At 42.7% G+C, this 16,924-nt stretch overlaps 1 protein-coding gene across 6 annotated transcripts in view; it reads right to left on the minus strand.

Annotated features, from left to right (window-relative positions):
• The window catches only part of ICE1 (interactor of little elongation complex ELL subunit 1), a 39,261-nt gene extending 23,285 nt beyond the window's left edge, over positions 1 to 15,976 (minus strand). For 5 of the 6 annotated variants that reach the window (XM_055707710.1, XM_055707711.1, XM_055707709.1 and 2 more), the window contains exons 1-12: positions 15,825 to 15,976; positions 14,947 to 15,005; positions 13,376 to 13,411; positions 12,933 to 12,950; positions 12,036 to 12,147; positions 10,973 to 11,049; positions 4,428 to 4,465; positions 2,456 to 2,538; positions 2,149 to 2,188; positions 2,003 to 2,059; positions 227 to 316; positions 91 to 144 (exon numbers count right to left, since the gene is read on the minus strand). In XM_055707710.1, the coding sequence (XP_055563685.1) occupies positions 91 to 144; positions 227 to 316; positions 2,003 to 2,059; positions 2,149 to 2,188; positions 2,456 to 2,538; positions 4,428 to 4,465; positions 10,973 to 11,049; positions 12,036 to 12,147; positions 12,933 to 12,950; positions 13,376 to 13,411; positions 14,947 to 15,005; positions 15,825 to 15,905 (745 nt within the window). In that variant the 5' untranslated portion in view covers positions 15,906 to 15,976. Of the gene's footprint in view, positions 1 to 90; positions 145 to 226; positions 317 to 2,002; positions 2,060 to 2,148; positions 2,189 to 2,455; positions 2,539 to 4,427; positions 4,466 to 10,972; positions 11,050 to 12,035; positions 12,148 to 12,932; positions 12,951 to 13,375; positions 13,412 to 14,946; positions 15,006 to 15,582; positions 15,801 to 15,824 lie in introns of those variants that run through there. The other variant, XM_055707712.1, reaches the window with a different exon arrangement.
• Positions 15,977 to 16,924: the final 948 nt, after the last annotated feature.

Genomic DNA, 16,924 nt, shown 5'->3' on the forward strand with positions numbered 1-16,924 from the left:
TTACACAAACAGTACCCAACCTGCTATCATCCCAGAAAGACTCAGTTAATGCACTTGCGTATTAATAAAGTCACATTTACTGGAACCTACCTTCTGTAACAGTCAGTCTTCTTTTTTCAGGCCATGCCTTATCCTGAACAGAAGCTGAAAAAATGTACCAATGTTTATTTTTGTCAGAAAGAGAGACAGTTTCAAGAAAATTTCAAGACTTTGCATGCCATCTCACCCAAGACAGGATAATTTTCCTGATTCTCTCTTTTTCCTGTTGCACTATCAATGCACATCCAGAGTTCTTCTAACAAAAGCTTTATTTTTCCTGTTGAAATAAATTCCTTTGTAAGCTGAGGAAATTGAGCTAAGAATTTATGCTTCTTTATTTTTACTCAGAACACAGATAAAATACAACAAAATACAAAACACCTGCAACAAAAATTAAGACAAGGGACATAGGGGCATTTTAGCTTCAGAGAAAGAAATGCTAGATGCCATTGAGGGAATGGATCCTGTATTAGCCATAGCCACACAGCACACTGAAGGAACAGCTGCAGAATGCTTCAGCTTTTCCTTTCTATAGTGAGGGTAGCAAAAAGTTTTAGCAGCCCCTAGAGTAAAATGTAAAAGCACATTTGAAGGTAGCATTAGTGAAATTAAACAGTTTTCTAAAACAACTCAGGTGACATGAACATAAATGGGGGAGGAAATCTTCTAGGAACAAAGTATTTATAGCACACTCTTTCTTTATGCCCACTCAGTAGTAACTCATCTTAGTCTTACCATGGAGAAATGGCATGTTAAATGTATTAATTAACAGGCCACAACATTAGTAGACATTGTCTGGTGGTGCCAAACAACGTAGTTCCAGAACCAGAAGGGCAAGTCAAGAGGGAGAAACACACCAAAAACTCAATAAAATACACAAGCACCTCACCTACTTAAGCTAAAACCATCATCAGATCCAACAATAGGAACTGAGACTATTGGTTTTGTGCCAATTCCATAAGTCAAAGACCAAAGCAAACTGCTACTATTTTATGAAGACACAAATTAAAAAAAACACCGCACATAAGAGGAAGACTTGCCAAATTTTGCATGACAGCTATTAACAACACAAACAATTTCTCATTGGTAATAAAGACTTGCTGCTATTTGAAGCTCTAATTAGAGCTAAGATCTTAATTTTCCAGTTTTGTCATTCATTAAAAATCAAAACATGAAACTGGGTACCAATAATCCAAAAGGCAGTACAAATATGTCAAGACACACAAGAACTGACATGGTCTACCTTTTTCAGAAAGGTTTAATTTTGGCAACAAACTTCATATACAAATATTACAAGCAAGAAATAAAAGAGGGAAGTTCTTCTGCCTGAAAACTGCCTTCAGAATTTCAAAAAAATTCAAAAGCAATACTAGTATTTTAGAAGACTGCAAAAATGCAAAAAATAAATTTGCTTAAAAGTTTGGTCTCAGCACTTTAGAGGAAGTTTAGGAGTTTGCTGCATTACACAGATTAAGATAATTTGCAGCAGGTATTTTAGATCATTAGGGAAAAAAGCCACGAAGATAAGAAACATCTATACATCCTAGACTTCCACTTGATTTACAAAGCCTCTAACAGAAATTACAGCAGATAACATGCCTATCTTGTGTCTTTTGCCTTGCATGCTTCCTTGATAATTTCAATGAACTTCAAAGACAACAGGATTGTTTGTACTTTTCTCAGTGTTTGCATTCTGTTTTACAATTGCATATCAATTGACTTCACATACGCATGGGGTAGACTATTAATTTTAATGAACCAAGTATTTTCCTTACTGCAAAACTGACAATAGTCATCTATTACATTAGTCCTTCATCAGGACTTCAATTATTTGTATCATCCACATCTGCTCTTACAGCGCTTCTGTCAGTATCCTGTTTCCAAAGATGTAACTCAGTAAGAGTTGCAATAAATCCGTAATGGTTGGTTCTGGCACAGAGAATGGTCTGGCAAAAAATCTTACCTTTGTCTATATCTGCTGTAAGATCTTGACTTGAACTCTGGGTCTCTGCATGCTTAACTATTAAAAAGAGGAGAGGCGGGAAAGAAAATGTTTGAATGGAACAATATCACATATAAATCTGAAGCCCATCAAAGGTGAACACTTACCTTTTCTGAACTTCTCTTTAAGTACACCATCAAGTTTTCCCTGTTGAAATAAAACAATTTTAATCTTTCATGCCATACATAGTTTGTAGAGTGTCTAGTCTTAATTGCCATAAAATCTAAACTGTTCCAAACGTTGTGCTTCAGTTGGAAAATCTTCATCTCTTAAGGTGAATTGCTATGTTTAGTTACTCAATATCCCCATCAACTGTAATTTTACTGTTTCAGTATCTCTGTTCCTAGTAGCTTCCTTTTTTCCCCTCCAGAAATACTAAAAGAAGTTTCATCCAAAAGACCAGGAAAGTCTTACTTGTGCCTTCTTTAGCTCCTTTTCAAGCCTCTTCTTTTCAGTTTTCAGTTGTCTGAAGTCCTGAGTATGCTTTGTTGCAGCCTCTTCAGAAAGAGAACAAAAATTCAAGTTAGAAACTACAATACGAGACACAATTAATTTAAGTAGTGTTGGTCAGCAGTTTGTAAATCAAATTACCGGGGGAAAAAAAAAAGCTAGTGTTGAAGTTATATTTTGGCTCATTAAGACAACTCCTCATGAATTTAAGGATGTCATCTTCCACTGCATAATTACTGTTCTGAGCTACTGAAATACATTTATTACTTTTCTCACTTACTTGTGAGAAGGAAAAGTGGGTCACATTGTAATGATACTGCACTGTAGAACAATATACACCAAGTGAAAAAAGGGAAAAAAATTAAGAATGAGGGATAATGTTTTTTTCATGTGTTTTATTCTCTTATTTAAAAGAGGACTCTGGTTCAAAGATGAAAACATCTTGGCCAACTGCATTAGAAAGATGTAGATAGCACTCAAGACTAATGAACAGAGAAGAGCACTTGATGTGTGTGTGATATCTTGATGTCTAACAGACAACTAGGAACAGTGCAGATGTGTGGGAATAAAGTACAGGCTAGGTAAGTGAGGACTGATGGTGAGGTTCCTAGGGAAATTCTCAAGTGAGAGAAATACTTAAGAGAACTCCTGAGAGATTAGCTTGGTGACTTACACACAGGCAGAGGCAGTAGAGAAAAGAAATGGAACTTGCCTGCTGATCAGATCACGTCACAGAAGAAAGCATATAAAAAGAAAGAGCATAAAAAAGGCAGTTCGCTTGGTAGCTGGCCAAAAAACAATCCTGGGAAAAATTCAGATTGACAAAAGATACCAGGCTAAAATACGGGGTCTGGGATAATTAGTGAACACAGGAAAGAACAAAACAGATAAACTAGTCACTCAGATTGGACCTAGTGCAAACTATCTCACAGTATTTTATTCTAGCTGTGCCAGAATTCAAGTTTTTGGAGGCAAGCGGGTATAAAAACCTCGCTGCTACACTAATGGAACTCCAAGATGCTCATCAAAATAAACACCCTGTACCTGTACTTTAAAATAGGATTTGGGAGGGTTCTAACACTAAGAAACAAGTCACTTAGTTTGTCGTACTTTAAACTGTGGTAAACACAGCCGTAAGTGTGCCATGAATAAAAATATTTGCCTTGTCAACTGACGGTACAGCAAGCTAAGTATTAGAATGCTTTACACACATCCACCCTCTACCAGCAAAACAAGCAAACAGTGCCATGAGGCACGTGCTTTATCTCTACTTAAAAACAAAACCAACCAGCCAAAACCCAATTGCCAGAACAGTTAAAAATCAGAAAACCGTGTCAGGATCACTACATGTTTAAATACGATTATGAACATGACTAAAATAATCCTGCCGATGTTATTAGAACACTGGAGCACATGCCCTATGAAAAAAGGCTCGCTGAACTAGACTTAGCTTGAGAGGGGGAAAAAAAACCAACAAAAAAACCACCTTAAAAGGGCTCCAAGGACGGCCTTCTTGCACCTACAAAGAGGTATCAAGAATATGGAATAAGACTATTCAGTGGTGCATGGTGGGAGGACAAGAGACATCAGGCATAAATTGAAACAAGAGTTTCCAACTGGTTGTAAGGAAAAGCTCTTTCATCACGAAGACAATCATGCAGTGAATCAGGGTGCCTGTACAGGCTGGGCAGACTCCATCCTTTGAGATTTTAATGACTAGAAGTTCCCTTCCAGCTTAATTTATGTCATGTGCCTAAGATACTCAACAGAAAACATTCTGCAGGAGGGCTGATTTAATTCAGTGACTAAGCAGCACACATAGCACTGCCCTGCCTTGCACCTTGGAGCCTCAAAAAGTTGCAATTACTTCTTTGATAAAAAATGAAGCAAGAGATGGAGTAGGACAACAGCACAGTAATGGAACATAGAAAGTCACCTTCAAGTTTCTTCACTTTTGTTTCCAGTTTCTTTCTCCTGTTAAAAAAAAAAAGAAAGAAAGAAAAAAAGACATTAATACATCATTTTTGTATAGAATTATGTTGCAAGGGGGGAAAAAAAGTCCAGCCATTTCAGAGAAAACACACGTCCTACACCCAGGACCTGAGAGACCAACATGTCCCTGAAGTTAAGAAGTTGTACCAGTGGCATGTTGCTGACACTCTCATACAAACAGCTGTACTTGTTACAGAGACAGGCTTTGCCCTTAAGAGTCAGTCCACTAATCCAGGTACATAAACATATCTTCAGCTACAACTTGGGAGCTACAAACACAGCCTGAGAAAACTGGCTTCTGCACTTCTACGATGTAATGCAGACAGGTTAGTTTTACTCCTTAATAACAATTAAGCCTTGCTTTCAATCAACACCTAAGCAATGAGATAATCAGGAATAGTCTTTAAGATCACTTATATACCACAGCCTTTTGTTCAGAATATCCAGGTATTTAACTAAAGCCAAACCAAAACAAAGAAATTATGCATTCTGAACAATATTGACTTCAGCATTTCCAACCCTACCTTTTACATAAAACATAAACAGAACTGGAAAAATAAATTTTAAAAAAAGTAAACACTTATATATTTTTCCTTCTGTTAAATCCCAGTATCTCAGAATCAAGTTTTTAAACCCTTGTGATAACCAGAGGACTCTGTCCTGACAAACACAAGCTACCAATGATCACTTTCATGAAGAAAAGGTGTTCATCCATTCCCCATATTAAAACTTGTATAATGGGATTGAGATTTGCAGCCTAAGCCTTTCTGGATGTGCAAGCTTTAATCATGAATTTAGATATTAACTGGAATACATTTGAAAACCCAATCAGAAACAGAATGATTGACCACCTTTGGCATGTTCAGTAGTCAAAGTGTTTATACTATAAAGTCACAGACGGATGCTCTTGGGCCTTCTCAGCCTGAACAGGTTCATACTTTATACTCAGATGATGGTTTTCACAGTCAAGCCATAGGTGAGAATTTCAGAAAAATACCTTCATAACATAGCTTTGCAGAATAAAAAAACAAAAAAGGGGGTGGGGGTGTCCTTCAAAAAGTAGCAGGTTAACAAACTCCTGTTTCTCTGCAGATTATCTTCTGACCAATGCACAGAAGTACTGCATCTGCAATGGACACTGGAAGCAAGGAGAGGTGACAGGACAGGACTACAAAGATGTTGTTTGCCACTGTAGGGAGAAGATTCATGCCGCCAAAGCTCAATTAGAGTTCAAACTGGGCAGTACTCTGAAGGACAACAAAAAGGGCTTCTTAAAATGTTAACAGCAAAAGGAGGACAAGAGATAACATTGGACCATTACTTGATGAGGTCAGGCGCCTAACAAATAAGGACGTAGACAAAGCAGAGATATTTAAATTAAATAAAATGCATTCTTCACCTCTGTCTTTAACATTGATGATAGGCCCCGTGACCCCCTGGATCCTTGTGTCGGAAGACCGTGACTGGGCGGACGATAAAACTCCCAGCCAACTGTGAACTTGTTCAAGATTTGCTGGTCCAGCTGGATGCACGTAAGTCTATGGGGCCTGACGGGATTCATTCCAGGGTACGAAAAACACTGGCTGACGTTATCACAGGACCTCTCTCCTCTTATTTTTCAATGGTCTTGGGAGCCTGGAGAGGTCCCAGTTGACTGGAAGCTGGCAAACATCCCAGTTTTCATGAAGGGTAAGAAGGAAGACCCTGGTAATTACAGGTCTGTTAGTCTCAACTCCATTGCCAGGTAAAATTATGGAGAAGGTTATTCTAGGAGTTACCGAAAAACATTTGAGAGACAACGCAGTCATTGATCACAGCCTGCATGCGTTCACAAGGGGAAAGTCCTGTTGCTAGACAAGTCCGTAACACACTGGGTAAGAAACTGGCTGACAGGTCACGCTCAAAGAGTTACAGTAAATGGGGTTACGTACTGCTGGTGGCCAGTCACCTGTGGGGTTCCCCAGGGCTCAATTTTAAGGGCCAGTGAATAATCTAGACACAGGACTCAAATGCGTACATTAAGTTCACCAATGACATGAAATTAGGAGTTGCAGACTCTCTTGAGAGCAGAGAGGCCTTACAGAGAGATCTGGATAGACTAAAGAGCTGTGCAATCACCAACCACAGGGAGCAAGTGCCAGATTCTCCACCTGTGACAGGATAATCCTGGTTATGTTGTACAAATTGGGGGATGACAGGCTGGAGAGCAGCCCTGTGGAAAGAGATGTCAGGGTTTGGGTCAGTGGCAAGTTGACTATGAGTCAGGTAAGGCAGCCAAAAGGGGCAACCACATCCTGGGGCGCATCAAGCACAGCAATAAGAGGGGACTGTCCCACTGCACTCGTGCAGCCCCACCTCAAGTACTGCGTGCAGTTTTGGACACCTCAGTATAAGGACATCAAACTATTACAACTGTGTCCAGAGAAGGGCAACCAAGATGGTGAAAGGCTTTGAGGGCAGGACTTCTGAGGAGCACCTGAGGTCACTTGGCTTGTTGAGCTTGGAGAAGAGAAGGCTGAGGGATGACCTCATCACAGGCTACAACTTTCTGAAAGGGGCAGCGGAGAGAGAGGTGCCGATCTCCTCTGTGACCAGCAACAGGACACAAGGAAATGGAATTAAGTGGCATCAGGGGAAGTTCAGACTGGACATTAGGGAAAAGCCACTGAGAGGCTGGTCGGTCCCTCTTCCCCCTCTTCCCTTGGGAGCCTAACAGAGCTTCCTGAACAGCTGAATGATGCTCTTAGTCATATGGCTTGGTTTTAGATAGTCCTGCAAGGAGCAGGGCTCAATGATCCTTACAGGTCCCTTTCAGCTCAAGATTGAAATTCCATGATACAAACAACTATAAATCTGAACAACCAGACAGCCAATAAATGCCAACATTTATCGCTGCAATGAAAATATCAGACAGACAAAACAGTTACTTTTACAGGTGCAGTAGTATGCTGATTCCATCAATACACACAATTACATTAAGAAAGAGGTAGATGTTAAATCCTGTAATTCACAAAATAGCAAGGTTTGTAGATGACGCATTTGGACAGAACTCCTCCTACACTACACAAGTCAAGCTCCTATCTGGGCTTTAAGATGCGTGCACAACTGCAGCTGGCAGAAAGCTATGCTAACAGATGTTGCATTCAGAAGCAGAATACATACAATATTATACTCTACCCAAACTACAAAAAGCACCATGTGCTTGTATTTGTAATACACAAAAGTTGAAAAATACAAATAGAAACAACAGTTGTGTCCCATATTTATTTCATCCTTAGAGAGCATGTGATCTTTTAATTATAATGAGCACCCTTACATCTGGAACAGTCTATTTTTGAGTACTTCTTTCAAAGTTTGTCTGCAGGAGCGATTTCATACCTAAAACCTTCTTCACAGGGGACGATGCACATTTGTCTCAAGTTACCACACTGCTTGTAAGCTCAGAGATGGGGATTTGCCATCCTTGTAAATACCCAGAACTCAACGAGACAGGGTGCTGAGCAACCTACTTTTGACGCTGGCTCCGAATGGCAGACTGGACCAAAGGACCTGAGAGATAATTTTTGACCTAAATTATTTTACAGTAACTGTAGATTAACATTCATTTTTATCAATGATTCAATACAATTCTGCTTCTGAAGAAGCTCAGCTCTATTACCAAACTCTTGTGACCTCACGCTTAAATTCACCTCAAAGATGTACAAAGTAACGGTAGCATCACAGAACGGCTGAGGTCGGAAGGGACCTCTGGAAGTCATCTTGTCCAACCCACGCTGCTCAGGCAGGGCCATCTAGAGCCAGTTGCCCTGGACCATGCCTGGACAGTTTCTGAGTTGTCTCCGAGGGTGGAGACTCCACAATCTCCTTGGGCAACCTGTGCCAGCGCTCGGTCACCCTTGCAGCAAAGGGAGTGTTTCCTGATGTTCAGAGGGAACCTCCTGTGTGTTCCCGCTGCCGCTGGTCCTGGCACTGGGCGCCACTGAACACAGCCTGGCTCCGTCCCCTTTGCACCCTCCCTTCAGCTGTTCCTAGCCATGGGTAGCAGCAGCCCTGAGCCTTCTCTTCTCCGGCCTGAACAGTCCCAGCACGCTCAGCCTTTCCTCAATGGAGACACGCTCCAGTCCCTTCATCATCTTTGTGGCCCTTCACTGGACTCACCCCAGTATGCTCATTTCTCTCTTCTACTGGGGAGCCCAGACCTGGACACAGGACTCCAGGGATACTGGTAGGCTCCTCTGCTGCAAGTGCGCATCGCTGGCTCATGTTCAACCTGGCGTCCACCAGGACCCCCAGGTCCTTTTCTGCCACACTGCTTCCCAGCTGGGTGGCCCCCAGCACACACTGGTGCGTGGGGTTGTTCCTCGCCGGGGGCGGGACTTTGCACTTCTCCTCGCTGAACCTCCCCAGGTTTCTGTCAGCCCATTTCTCCAGCCTGTCAAGCTCACGCTGGGTGGCAACGTGCCCCTCTGGCCCACCAGCCACCCCTCCCAACTTCATCATGGGCAAACTCGCTGCGGGTGCCTTCTGTCCCGTTGTGCAGATAGCTAATGGAGATGTTAAACCTGACTGGTTGCAGTGTACAGCCCTCCTCCTCTCCCGCCAGGGTACACTGCTAGTTACCGGCCTCTAGCCAGACTCTGCGCCACTCAGCACCCTTCGGTCCCGGCCATTGAGGCAGTTTTCAATCCACCTCACTGTCTGCTCATCCAGCCCCTGCAGCAATAGCTCGGGGGCCTGAGGCAAGTAGGACACAGTGTCCCAGCCCTTACTGAAGGTCCAGCAGACCCTAGCCACTGCTCTCCCCTCATCTACCAGGTGTGACACCTCATCACAGAAGCCTATCAAGTTGGTGAAGCCACGCTGTCCTCCTGAGGAGTTTCTTGTCCTTCCTGTATCGGGAAGTGTGTTCCAGGGTGAGCTGCCCCATCACTCCCCCAGGGACTGAGGCGAGGCTGACAACCTGTAGATCCCCAGCTCCTCCTTCTTTGAGATATGAGTGACAGATAGGAGACAGGCGATGTATCTACATTGACACACATTGTATATTGCCAGCACATTAAGGTGGCCAGTTCCCTCACGATGCCGTTAGCCATGGGGTAGCTGCTCCCTGATGCTCTCAGGATGATCTGCTAAAAATTTCTTTAAGCTCACAGCACACAAGAGTACCTATACGTGAAATAAGTGCAGTCTGGCAGAAGTGACAACAATGCTGGTCTGCTTGTACAGTCTTTTGGATAATAGTGGCTTGCTGCTGTGCTTGTGAGGACCACTATGTTTCAAAAGTCATGCAAAGATACTATGGTATTTGAGAGATGCTTCAGCCCCTTGATCATCTCCATGGCCCTTCACTGGACACTCTCCAGTATGCCGCCCATCTCTCTCTTATATGGAGCAGCCCAGAAATGGACACAGTACTCTAGGTATGACCTCACCAGTGCTGGGTAGAGGGGAACAATCACCTCCCTCAACCTGCTAGTAACACCAAAATAGCTTAGGAATGTCAAAGTTAAAAATTATAGCCAATTCACAAGGAAGGAAGGAAAGAAGGTGTCATCCACTGGGTTGTGTGCTGGAACACATTAGAAGTAAAAGCTGACTACAAAAACCTGCAGAAAGGTCTTAGAATTCCAAGCAACTAGAGAGCAATCACCGGTGATGATAAATGCAAAGTGATATACACAGAAAAATAACCAGAGTTACAAACTCACAACACCCAGCTGTATATTAGCTGGTTCTCTCGAGAGCCTAAATACCTTTCCATGCAATACCAAGAAGTTACAGTTCCCCGATAAAGGTGATTTAGAGGCTAAGAGCATAACAGAGTTAAAAAGCAATTAGACAAATTCATTCAAGAGTCCATCAAGAGCTGTAAGACATAACACACACATGCTCCAGGCAAGGAAGCCTTTAAGTGGCTGGTTACTGGAAGAACAGGCTTTGGGAGTTATCAAGCCACAGCTTCACAACATTCTGTACTATGGCAGCAAAAATGGCTCCTGCATTTTCAGTGCCAAATCCATCCTGCCCATTTCCAAACATGGTGCATACTTCCAGGCTTGCTGAGCTGTTTCTTTAAAACTGATTATTTTAAGGACTGATTTTAACTGCAGATCACTTTGGCACTATCATCTTCACATTGGCCCCACAGACTTACCAGCAAAACAGAAATGGACAGCAATAACAAAAAGCCAAAACTAAGAACCACTTAAAACTGGAGAAACTATAGTTTCTTCTCCAGTCTAATCCTGTTCTTAAAAACCTTCACTAAAGAACCACCAAAAGCCACTTCAAGACAGGATAATAATTAAACTACTATTACCTTCCAGAGTGTTTGCTACAAAATTTAAGACCATTCTTCCACCAGCTGCCTGTTCTAAGAACCCATAAGCATAAAAATTTTAGCAAAATGGAAAGCATATCTAGGTAAAGTACAAGACCAAGTTCTGGAACTGGGAGAAGAAAGGTTGTAGTAAAAGAAGCATCACTCACACAGCATCACTGTTTACTATTTCTTCTTTAATTTTAACATATTCTAGTTGACTCTCCCGATAAATCTTCAGAGAACTCTGTGGAGAAGGAAAGCACAGTTAAAATAGCTCCTTACTGAATGCAAACAAAAAGAAAAAAGAAGGTACCCACTTTACCTACTCTAATGAAAACAGTGCATAGCCAAAGAAGTATATTCAGTGAGAAAACAAGTTATAAAAGTCAGGTTATTCTTCTTTAAAGGGAAAAGTTGTAAAAAGCAAATAAATCTGTATCTGTCTTTTGAGTATGTGCCTCCAACACCTGTCTGGATAGGAACGCAAAGCTGAAGTCAAAAGTACAACTAGTATACATGATACATACAAATCCTGCTTTTTCTGAAAAAGTGCCATCAGGACACCAGCTAACGCTCACAGAGAAGATTTAAAAAACAGTTCTAAGAAGAAAAAAACAGGTACAGTGATAAGACAAAGGTTGATATCCTACCATACACTGGCTTGAAAAAAATACAAGAAAGAGAGTGAGGTTTGGGGTTTTTTTTACAGAAATAATAGTAATGTCTAGAAAATACATATATTTAGGCAATTTGAATAGTCAAAAGTTCTTCTTCTGTAGACTAAATCTCAGCTAAGGGACCAGAGAGAAATTGGGAATAAACTCAAGTAGCTAATAATGTAGAAGCACATGTTGAAAACCGTAACAGAAGTAAAATCCTGTTCTGCACAGACCCTCTTTACATCTTTTTAATAATAAAAGTTATAGAGTTTAGTAATGTAATAAGAGAAAACCAAAGGAATTTTAAAGTATGTCCTTCCTTCCTAAATAAGGAAATAAAATTCAAGTAATCTGATCACAAAAATCATAGGAACTACAAAAGCCTGAACTTTTTGCCTATCTGAAACCTGCTGCCATTTAATTAATTTCACCTAAAACCAGAGCTGCCTGTCCCAATGAGCTGGAAATAACTGGGCTCATTAAAGCCTACTTCATTAAAATGAGCATTAAATACATAAAGTTCCTTCAGCAGAAAAAGTTCAAGTTATTTAAACCTTTTTAACAAGCCCACCTTTTTCTCTTCCAACTCTGCTTTCAAGGAACCCAACTCTTCCTGGCATTTTTCCAGAGGCAGGATTTTCTGTAGCATCTGCTCCACTTGGCAACGAAGAGCAGAGATCTCTCTGAAACAGGAAATGTAATTGGGGGGAGAAGTTGCCAAAAAACACGGGTGCTTTCGAACTCAATGTTCTGATCCTTCAGGCAAGTGCCTTCAGTATTTTGCTCTTCCCAATGGAAAAGTTACTTGATAGATACCCAAAGGCTTTTAAGAGTCTAAACGTTCTCATTTTTCCATCCAACATATGACATTCAAAGAAAATTCAAGATCTGATTTAAAAACATTAAACTGAGCCTGCAGCTAGATGCAAGCAGATGGCATGTGCCAGACAAGAAGCGCTGCCCTGCTGCCTACACTGAAGTGCCAGAATAAGCGTCTCTACATAGGTAGCACTGTGAAATAAGAGCAGAGTCCAACTGCTGGATTTTTCAGCAGGGAGGCTGGACTCCATAAAGATTATATGATGCCTCTTCCTCTATAATTAAGCCGAGTAAGCAAGGGCACACAGCCATTACTCAAAGGCAAAATGCTTCATACAAATATGGCTGCCCCGAATACGCTCACATTTAACCACCACCAGAAGATGAGCTCTGCATTTCTACTTGGTCACTTTAGACTCTTACGTAAGACAGGACCAGGAAAGAATTTCACAGAGGTATTGCAGAAGGAAGACAGATTTCTCTCCTCATCAAGGGTACCTTTGCTACCTATGGCCTAGGAAGCATGGTAAAAGAAAGGACCATATTAAAAGCTCAGCCTAGGGCTGTTGCTGTTACAATGTCAGACTCCTAAACTGCCCAAGACACAGAGAACATAGCATCTTTAGTTAACAGTTTAAATCAAACATACCGTTCAGCAAATTGAAGCTGTAATCTCTTGTTAAGGTAGAAATCAAAAACAGTTTATCAAACATTAAGTATACTTCAATCCAATTGCCACTCACAAAGAAACATCCAATAAACACTTCCACCCAAAAAACACAGGCCTTGCAGAACTGTTTAATCAAAACATTTCAATACATTTGAAATGAATAAGCAGAGAGGGCTTCTTCTGTTACATGAAAATAACTTGAATCATTCTCAGCAATGCAGATCTCAGGTAGTCCATATTAAGACATATACCAGATGCAGCTGGATCTTAAGTGGATAGTTTTAATACCTAAGTCCTATTTTCTTTACAAAGCCTATCCAGTCTGTTCCTTACTAGAGGCATCATCTCTTAACTTAAGCATTAAACAAAAAGCTTCAAGCCCTCTTATACTAATTCTTTAAGAACACTAACAGAAAAGGATATCAGTGCATTTCTGTTGATACTCTGTCAGCAAACGACTGCAAGGAAAAAAAAAAAGACATTACTAATTTTCTAACTTGATTTTGATGATCAGGTCTTAGAATACCTTTCCCTTTGCTTTATAGATAAATACAGAAAGTGTAAGATTGGTTTGCATTTTCTGATAGTAGTCAATATAACTCTTTGTTTAATTAAGTCATTCAAACCCCAAATCAGGCGGCTTTAAAATAAATAAACAAACCCCAAAAAACAACTAGCAATTACATGAATTCATAGCCATTAACTATTTGCAACTACAAAAAAAAAAAACAAAAACAAAACACACCAACAAAAATCAACAACATTATTTAGGTAAAGAACATAATATACATATAATCTAAAAATATACATATAAGCACAAAATCACGTCCTAGTTCCCAAACTTAAAAGGATGTTTCCTTAGGAAAGAATACACATAAATGTAAGAAAATTAGTTCAAAAAACCCTAAAAGGCTTTAATCTTTACACTATTCTCCTAACAGCCCTAAGAGGGTAATACTTATTCTGATCCAAGGTGCACAGTGGGCCACAAGACAGGACCAAGGAAAGTTAGTCGCTCCTCAAGTGTTATGATTTTTAAGAACGGAGAAGAGAAAGGGCAAGAAAGAGAAATACTGTGACATTAGGGCAATACAGAGGGCTGTGTTACTTTATCTTGTGACACTTCAGAGTAATCAAGTAAGGCAAAAAAGAAGGGCTGAGCTGCATGCAAGTAGTTGGAGAGGTAATTCCCACAAGAAATGTATGCACTGGCAGACAGAAGAGGGACCCAAAGTTTGGAGGCAGGAAAAGCAGAACCTATGGACACAGAGTAAAGGAGCTTTGAAGAAAAGGGTCCCAGTTAAGACAGTGAGGGCTCTTGTAAATACTTTTTGGAAACCAGAATGCAGGACTGGAATTTAGATTCACTAAAGCCAGATTGACACATATGCAGGAAAGGATGCTGAGAAATAAACCATTATAATTAGGAGACAAAGTAAGGCTATTAGGCCATAGCGTGGAGGTGTATGTAACATATCTCCATACAAGCATATGTTGATGGCTCTTGAGAAGTGGAAGCAATTACAGAAAAGAAAGCAAACCATGAGAATTTTATTGTTCTGACTGATGTTTAACATCACTTTTCGCATTCTGGTATTTAATCTCAACAGCATTTCACATTGTAATGCTCAGACTAAATTCTGTTGGAAAGGTTTGTATACACCTGTGCTCAACTTTTAGTTCTCATACTGTATTCTTCACAACAGATAAAATGAAGTCTCTTCCAAAAGCTGCTTCTTCTAGTGTATATATAAGCTACTATAGCTATAGAAAATAGCCCGGTTTTACTACATTTAGGGCAAAAAGTCTGGATTTAGGGCCTGTTCATGAAGAAATTACTTTCATTTTGAGAATTATTTAGTTTTGTGCATTAACAAATATCTATATCCCACAGGGCATATTTGCTGCATTGCTTTAAGAGCAATAAAAAGCAAACTAATCAACCAAAGAAAAAAAACAACCAAACCCCAAACACGGGTACAATTGTACTTACTCTCCATCAATCATTTTTTGCTTCAGTGCAATTAATGCGGCTACATATTCATTTATATTCTGTAAGGAAGAGTCTCAAGTTGGTAAAGAAGTTTCACCCCAAAACTCAATACTATATACACCATAAAAAAAATCCTAAACTGCTGGTGTTCTACGCAACACAATAACCTGTCTCCTTTTGTTCCGTTCTCTTAGTGAACAAGTCATTAACTCACCACAAATATATTCATACAAATACATACAGAAAATGCAGGCTCCACAAGGAAGTATGTGTACTTATACGAGGCTTTACCACAAAAACTATTTAAACTTCGACTCAGCAGTAGCTCATATACTAAAATCCCCATAACTTTTTTTTCCGCAAAATCAAATTAAGCTTTGGCAGAGCGTTACCGATAAACGGCACCTAGCGCAGGTTTTCCGGGCTCTCAATCCATACTCATGCTAAACACACTCCTGCAAGCTGCCAGCAAGGGCCTGCCCCGCAGTGGAAGGGGACACGGGCACCGGCGGGGAACCGGGACACGGGCAGGGCCCCAGCCTTGCGCTACAGAACCCTCTGCTCGCCCAAGGGCGCCGGGGGCAGGCGGCCCCCAGACGCTTCTTCCCCGGCGCCGAAGCCGGTGCGAAAGGATACGCCCACCAGCGCACTGGCCGATCGCTCTAGCCACGCCGCGGAGACTCCGCCGGCTAAAGCTGACCGCTGCCTTCACAGAGCCTGCCTGCCGCGTTCGCTATCCAGCCTCCCGCCGCGCCGGCGGCGGCACCCAGCGCTCCCCCCCTCGCAGCGACCCGGCGGAGCCCCACGGCCGCGTCCTTAAGCCGACACCCCGCCTCGGGCAGGCGCTCCGGCGCCAAGGGGCGGCGGCCCGCCGCTACCTGCTGGAGAACACCGCAGTTCGCGCAGGCCGCGGCGGCTGCAGTCCCGGCCGGCGGCGGCGGTGTCTCTCCAGGCATCATAGTGCCGGCCCCGCCGCCGGGCAGTGCGCAGCGCAGCGCACGCGTCCCGCCGCCCGGCCCCGCCGCGCCGCGCCGCCGCCTCAGGAAGGGCCCCTCCGCGCGGGCGGCCACGCCGCCGCCTGACAAGCGGCAGCGGGGAAGGCGGCGAGAGGCGCTCTGTGCAGAGGCCCAGCGCCCGGTGAACGCCGCCGCGGCCCACTGCAGGGAGCGAGTGCTCCCGCTGTGCCGCGCTCTTCCATTAGGACTATTATTATTTTCTTTTTATGCGCGGGCACTTCTGCGGGCGCAGGGCGGCCGTGGCGCAGGCGCAGGCCGGGGTAGCGCCTCTACCTGACAGCCCAGAGGCGGTTCTTCACTTGGAGGCGTGCCCGCTCCCTGGGGCCACATCGCACGGGAGGTTTTCTTTTCACCGAAGCATTCCTAAAGAGATTTTCCCAGGGCAATATTTAGCATCGCATGTCACCGCCATGGCTGCCCGCCTGTGCCGCTGGCACGGAGCGGCCCTGCAGACGGCGGGCTGGGAGCGGGCTGCCGCCGCTGGGCCGTGCCTGCGGCGCCGGAGGAACGGCAGTTGAGGGGACAGCTGCTGACGCTGGGTGACTGATGTCGCATGATTAATAACAATGAATAGCACTTTTGTTGCCCCAACTCCCGGATTCCCGAACCCTGGTTTGGTGTTTAACTCTTATGTTACACGAGCATGTGCACAAGGTTTAGGTGAAGCTGACCCACCCTCTCCTCTCAAGGCATCAAAACTGATGAACGAAGGGACTTCCAGTCAAGGCAGGCAGCCTTGGGAAACAAAGAACAGATCGGGAGAAGCACACCGTTATCGTTACCTAAATTATGCAGAAAGAAGCCTCCAAGGGAGAAAGTTCTGGCCCCAAGAGGGGACAAGCTGATAAGGTGTTGCAACCCACAGAAAATTAGTTGAAAGTAGGACAAAGGCAATTGTGGTAATGGGAGATCGTGACCTCCAACTCAAATAGCGCCCCTGAAAGAGGGCAAACCCCCGCTTG

Source organism: Falco cherrug, chromosome 4 (assembly GCF_023634085.1).
Source record: "Falco cherrug isolate bFalChe1 chromosome 4, bFalChe1.pri, whole genome shotgun sequence".
NCBI classification, from domain to species: Eukaryota; Metazoa; Chordata; class Aves; order Falconiformes; family Falconidae; genus Falco; species Falco cherrug.